This window comes from Belonocnema kinseyi, chromosome 7 (genome assembly GCF_010883055.1).
Source record: "Belonocnema kinseyi isolate 2016_QV_RU_SX_M_011 chromosome 7, B_treatae_v1, whole genome shotgun sequence".
Taxonomy (NCBI): Eukaryota; Metazoa; Arthropoda; class Insecta; order Hymenoptera; family Cynipidae; genus Belonocnema; species Belonocnema kinseyi.
Genome location: NC_046663.1, coordinates 78,356,276 through 78,363,228, shown reverse-complemented (window position 1 = coordinate 78,363,228; position 6,953 = coordinate 78,356,276). Strand labels below are relative to the sequence as shown.

Below are 6,953 nucleotides of genomic sequence, written 5' to 3'. Positions count from 1 at the left end.
CAAGACTTTGCCCCTCCCTGGGCGATTTTTAGATGATCGTTGCCCCCTAGGGTCCGCCACCTCTGTTCTTTTTTTCCATGATGCATCGGAATTGATTAATTCAAAATAAACTCCTCATCTTTGGAAATAATATTGAATAATAAGCCGAATGTAATATCACGTTTCAGATCATAATGTCCAGATCAACGAAACGAAAACACGTAGCCCGGGAGCTCGAGGAGGATTTAAGTGTGCCCACTGAGTCTCAATCAATAGTTCAACTAATAGAATCACGTGGGAATAACCTTCACGAAGCGATGGATGCAACGGGAGATCGATTTCTAATATCTATGCCACCGAAGTTTCGAAAAAGTATCTGGGTGAAAAGAGGAGATTTCGTTATTATCGAACCCATTCTAGAAGGCGACAAAGTCAAGGGAGAAATTTTTAAAATCTTAACAAGGGTTTGTATTTTGCTCAAACAGAATTGAAGCTTATAATTCTAGGGAAAATTAATTAAAAAATCCACATAAAAAATATTTCATTCTAATAATTCCGAGGCACTAATAAAACTCCTGCAATCTGATATACACTATCTTTCTGGAATCTCTTGTAAATCCCCGGGACGAAAAAATATGATTACAGGAAATTCAGTAGAGGTCTGTAATGATTTTCTATAATTTTTATTTTCCTATGGTAAATTTCTGATAGTTTTTTCATGATAGTTTTTTTTAGGCGATTCCTAGCGATTCCCAAGAATTTTAGGGATTTGAACCATTTTTTTTTAGCGAACTCTAATGAATAAGTTCAATTTAATCTATAATCAAAGGATTAAAAATTATTTTCACTTATTTTAATGGAATTTTACGATTTCCAAAGGAAAGTTTTCAACGAATTTTAAGATATTTGAACAAATTTCTAGCGATTCTGAAAAATTTTGTAGGATTTCTAGTTTTCAAGGTATTTTCAGAGGTATTTGTAAAATAAGTCAAATGAAATTTTAAGAGATTCCTTGCGATTCGCAAGATTTCTAGGAATTTGAATCTTTTTTTAGAAAACTTTAATGAATAAGTTCAATTTAATTTATAATCAAAGGATTTCAAATTATTTTCACTTATTTCAATGGATTTTAAGATATTCGGAAGAACTTCAAGCGACTGAAATTTGTTGTAGGATTTGTAAAGTTTTGAAGGTATTTTTAGAGGTATTTGTAAATTAGTAAAATGAAATTTCAAGGGATTCCTTGCGATTCGCAAGATTTCTCGGAATTTTAATATTTTTTTAGAGAACTTTAATAAATAAATTTAATTTAATTTATATTCAAAGGATTTCAAAATTTTTTAACTTATTTTAATGGAATTTTACGATTTCCAAAGGAAAGTTTTCAAAGCATTTTAAAATATTTGAACGAATTTCTAGCAATTCTAAAAAATGTTGTGGGATTTCTAGTTTTCAAGGGATTTTAGAGTTATTTGTAAAATAAGTAAATTGAAATTTCAAGGGACTCCTAGCGATTCACAAGATTTCTAGGAATTTAAATATTTTTTAGAGATTTTTAAGGAATAATTTGAATTTAATTTATAATCAAAGGATTTCTAATTACTTTGATTTATTTTAATGGATTTTTACGATTTCCAAAGGAGAGTTTTCAAGGGATTTTAATATATTCGAAATAATTTCAAGCGATTTTTAGAGATATTTATAAAATAAGTAAAATGAAATTTCAAGGGATTCCTGGCGATTCTCAAGCTTTCTAGAAATTTGAAACCTTTTTTTAGGAACTTTAATGAATAATTTCAATTTAATGTCAATTTTTTAATTTATAATTTTGAATATTTCAAGAGGTATGAAACAATTTAAAAAATTTCGAAGAATTTACAAGATTTTAAATTATTTTAAAAGATTGAAAATAATTTTACAATATTCAATATTCCTACTATTTATTACAATTCTGATTGTCCTGTTAACATTTTTAGTATAATGATTTTCTATATGAATTTCCTACAATTGAGAAAAAATGATAGGAAAATTATTCTAGGCCTATAATAATTCTCCTACAATATTTTGTTTTGTAAGGACTATGCAATCTCGTGCAATCTATGTAAAAATAAATTAAAAATGTATAAAAGCCATGTGATCTTGAACAATCTCATGCAACATTTTTCAGTCATGTATAAAAAAAATCGAATAATTGACCCCTCAAATAATTAATAAAATATGAATTTCTTTTTTATTTATTTCCAGGAGCATATAAAGTTCTACCAGTCACAAAATTGTTGGCCACAGGAATTTGAACAAAAGCGACACGAAAGCAACGGGGATGCAGACAATGAAGAGGAAGAAGATTCAAAAGATAACGAAGAGAAGGAAGAAGATGACCTTTTTGTGAACACGAACAGACCACCGGTAAATCATGATACGACCGAAACAGAAAGTGATCCTAGTTCCGAAGCCTCAGATTCTGATTAAATGTACCTTCCTAGTATGTACAATTACTCTTAATTAATTTAATTTTTACTGAAACAAGAGCTCACGAAATTCTTCCTTGTTTTGAAAGTATTTCTATATAGTTTTTGGAGGAATTTCGAAGAGTTTGTTGTAAATTTATCGGCATTGTGTCCAGTGCTAAGAAAATTCGCATGGCAAAGACTTGAGTGCATTAACTCAGAGATAGAAAGTGTCGCGCTAATAATGAACCAATCTGTACCGCATTGGTAGCCGTACAATATAGGTGTAAGTATTATAAATAAAATAATGTATATCATATGTATACTGTATAGCAACCACTCGAAATAACCGGTATATTTTTCTACCTCGCGGTACTTTCCAATTATGGCAAAAATGTATCGCTATGTGTGTCCAAAAAAAATATATTGTTATCTTTTCTGGATGTGAATTATAGAATCGTAATGAGCTCTGTGATAAGAAACAAAGCTTAATAGAATAAATCACGCTATAAATGTTGAAATTCAGGCCTTGTTGATTGTTAATTAAACAGAAGATAAAAATGGTAGAACAAAAACGCTTGAATTAATTTCAAAAGAATGAGTATGTTTGAGGTTGCTCAATATTCCAATAGCTTAATTCTTCATATCTCAAGATCTGTTTTTATCACCTTGGCACATATCAATTTTGGCAAGAGACGAACTTTAATGTAAGGTTTTTCTTATTTTATAATTTTGTACTTATTCTGTATTTGAACAATGCAGACTCATAATATTAGATAATACTTTATTTTCGATTCTGAAGGATGAAGAATTAAAGTACTTGATGGATTTGACGTATGTTTAAGCAATGTTTCCTTGAAATTTCCTCGCAGTCAAATACACTTTTTCAAGCTGCAACCAGCCTCATTGAATATTTGCTTTGATAAACAGTAGCACTGATTAAGTTAGTGTAAAGAGAAAATTATAAACAACTTCAAGGAAACTTTCATTAGCCTTGAAGCAATATTTTAAAAATAATACGATTAATCGAGGGGATATTCAATCACGAATTTAACTATTTTAATGATTGAAATCTTCTTAAATCTCTTTCATGTAACGGAAGATAGTAAGAAATAAAGAAAAATAAGATTCGATAAGCATCAGTAAGCTAGAGAGTTTATTAGAATTAGTAATCAGATATTAAGCAAGGAATAAGAGCGAATAAGAGGCAATAAGAAAAAGAATCCGGGTGAAGTTGGAATCTTGTGCGACGACTTTTGCGCATGCGCCAGCACAAAATCAGCAGAGCCGAAATAACCAGGGACTAGGAGCGAAGCGTCGTTCGCCCTTTTCTCTTCTCGAGCCCAAGAGTCTCGGAAGGCAGATCAGCCGATCAGCTTCTTCTCTCCGCAGTCTTTAAGTAGAGTCACAATTTTCGTTGTGGGGAGAAGAGAAGTGATCTCGGGGAGTCTCCTATCGGAATGGTTGAGCAACTTGTGGCCAGCTGTGGTGCTCGACTCTGCTTACGGTGCTCGACTCTGCTCTGAAACGGGACGCTACTCGAATCCTCTGAATGAAGAAGCTCGCTGCGAGCTTCGCGAGCCTTGCCTAGAACAGGCTTAGCCAGGGGCGCAGTTAAAGCTCCCGAAACTAAGTTTTTTCATTATTCAATTACCTTTTCCCCCACTCTTTTCCTGTACATAAATCCGAAGTTCCCGTCGGAAAAAAATCGAAGCCCCTCCCCAAAAAAATCCTGGCTATGTCGCTGGCCGAGGAAATTGCACAATAATGTTTTAAAACATTTTATTCCAAGTTACCAGTATCTTTATACTGACATGAAATAATGAAGAACGTCCATCATTAAACAAAATTTAATAATTTTCTATCAAATCTTTTCATTTTTAAATAATATATCCTTCACTTCTGAACAAGCATTTCAACTTTCTAACAAATTAGTTTAATTTTAAAACAAAAATATGAATTACAAACACCAAAGTAAATCAAAATTAAATACATTTAAATTAGGTTAAAACCCAAATTAAAACTCCTATTTATAGTCCAATAATCAAATTGATGCAAACTCCTGTTAAAAAAATTAAAAAAACAAGAATCCAAGGACCAAATTTGGACAGCAACGAACAAACAAAAACAAAAAATCCTATTGTAATCTGAAAAAAAACAAAACAAAATTTCAGACAAAAATAAAAAAGAGGAAAGAAAAATGAGAAGGCAGCGTAACACATCCCCTTCCTTCTCTTTTTTTTCCTTTGAATGTTATTTTATTATTATTTGATGATAATAAAAATAAAAAAGACGAAAGAAAGAAAAAGAAGGAATGGGACGTGGTTGTCTGCCTTCTCATTTTTCCTTCCTCTTTTTTATTTTTGTCTAAATTTTTTTTATTGATTTTTTCAGATTACAATAGGAATTTTTTATTTTTGTCTGTTCGTTGTTGTTCAAATTTGTTCCTTGAATTCTTGTTTTTTTAACACGTGTTTGCATCAAAAAAGTTCATTTTAATCCGACAAAAGCGAATTTTGCAACAAAACAATTACATTTACAAGCAAAGTGATGATTCTTCAATGAAGAAGATTTATTTGCTAGAAACACATTAGTTTAATTATTCATATAATTCATTTGTGAACGTTCATGTGAATGGAATAAAAAAATTATTTTTCTAATTTTTATTTTCCTGAAATCAATTAGAAGGCCAAAAAATAATATTTTGCTGGCAAGGATTGTCGAATACAAATGTTTTTAAACAGTTACCCGTCCTTACACATCACCCTTTATTCAAACCTACCTTGTTAAAGTTTGATTGTCGATATTTAACCAAATAAAAACGTCCGAAATCCTCTTTTCTAACCCCAAGAATTATGGAGTCGATAGGATTGTTTAGCAAGACCCCTAAAAACCACCATTACTGTATCCACACCTGAAATGTCAACAATGACCAATTTGATTGTCGATATTTGAAAATATACAAACATAAAAAATCCGCTTCTTTTATCCAATGAATGCTGGATTCAGTGAGAATGTTTGGCAGGACCCCTAAAAAACCACCCTTACCATACTCACACCTACAATTTCCAAAATTACAAGTTTGATTGTCGATATTTAAAAAAATAAAAACATCAAAAATTATAGGATTTTCAAAATCCAAAAAACCAAACGAAAATGGACATTTGAAGTAAAAAAAAAACGTAATATGGAAAAACTTGAAGAAGAGAAAAACGTTATTTTTCCAAGGCCCTACATTATTCTTTTATTAGCTCTTTGAATTTTGTTTTAAAAAATCGAAAATTCAAATGTTGATCACAAAAAAAAATGAATTGCATTCTCATCTATAATGAGAAGGTATTAGTTTTATGTGAAAAATGACTTTCGCAAATTTCACCCAATGTCGATGTTTTGAGGCCCCCTGAGTCAGAAAAACAAGTTTTTACGTCGGTGTCTGTCTGTCCGGTGTGATCGTTGTTGATACAATTTTAGATAACAACTAAATAAGTTAAAACAAAGCAAAATACGAAAAGAGATAGATCGACAAAAATTTTGCAACTAAAAGAGATCTAAAAATTTGTCATGAATTACTTTTTTTTATAGGATGAGTAGTTTTTGTTTTCTTCATGAAAAACAAAATTGAGAATCAAAATATTAAATTGTGTGCAAACGATACAAGCTACGAGAATAAATGAGACAACATTTATTCAACGAACAAGGATTTACAAATTTTGTATAAATATTTTTATTTTATTGACATGAAGCCTCATTTTTCTTTGATCGTAAAAAACAAGATTAAACATAATGAATCTCTGTATAATCAAGGCAATAAAAATCAGTATGTTTTAATTTCCATGGATATTACATATTGTAATGATATCAATTTATTGGAATGTTACAAGTTTTAGCTTAGCTAAGAATATAATTTAATGCAAAATAAGAAACGAATATTAAAGTAAACACGATAAATACAATTTGCACTTCATTTTGGAACGTCTTAATAAGCAATCCCAGGCAGAGTTACATAAAAATTTATTATATTTAATATAAAAGTGTTGACCATAATGAAGAAAAGTTTTTTTTTTGTGGACAAAATGGAGTTGGTTTTCACGAATCGAACAAAATATAAGAAAAGTATCTTTTCTCTTCTCTTCACCCGAGTCGAAATTTAGGCCCTACTTTGAAGCCGTATCTCCTACCTTCGTAGGGGCTGGAATCTGTAAAGTGGGTTCTAAATAAGCCGAAATCGGCCGTTTTTCCACGTTTAGCGTCAAAGTAGGGTCTGTATGACAAAGAGGTAAATATTTAATCGAGAAGATGACTTTCCTACCAGAAATGAAACAGTTATAAAGTTAAATTCGTAACGAATGTTTATTCGAAAATTTAAAAAATTCAATATGTTGTTAGAAACGTTATTATTTAATCCAAACACACAAATCATGAAGAGAACAGTTTCAATTTTCAAACAAAAAAATTAATTTTCATTCAATTATGTAGTTAAATTTTAAACTGAAATAGATAAATTTGCAACTAGAAACCTGCAGTTAA

General features: G+C 30.4%; 2 protein-coding genes across 5 annotated transcripts in view; both read left to right on the top strand.

Annotated features, from left to right (window-relative positions):
• The window catches only part of LOC117176874 (DNA polymerase subunit gamma-1, mitochondrial), a 12,054-nt gene extending 9,712 nt beyond the window's left edge, over positions 1 to 2,342 (top strand). Inside the window, exon 3 of one of the 2 annotated variants that reach the window (XM_033367226.1) lies at positions 2,224 to 2,342. In XM_033367226.1, coding sequence (XP_033223117.1) covers positions 2,224 to 2,233 — 10 coding nt within the window. In that variant the 3' untranslated portion in view covers positions 2,234 to 2,342. Of the gene's footprint in view, positions 1 to 167; positions 287 to 2,223 lie in introns of those variants that run through there. The other variant, XM_033367227.1, reaches the window with a different exon arrangement.
• LOC117176877 (probable RNA-binding protein EIF1AD) overlaps positions 1 to 2,947 on the top strand; it is a 15,696-nt gene extending 12,749 nt beyond the window's left edge. For all 3 annotated transcript variants that reach the window (XM_033367230.1, XM_033367229.1, XM_033367231.1), the window contains 2 exons: positions 168 to 443; positions 2,224 to 2,947. In XM_033367230.1, coding sequence (XP_033223121.1) covers positions 174 to 443; positions 2,224 to 2,448 — 495 coding nt within the window. In that variant the 5' untranslated portion in view covers positions 168 to 173 and the 3' untranslated portion in view covers positions 2,449 to 2,947. The remainder of the gene's footprint in view (positions 1 to 167; positions 444 to 2,223) is intronic.
• Positions 2,948 to 6,953: the final 4,006 nt, after the last annotated feature.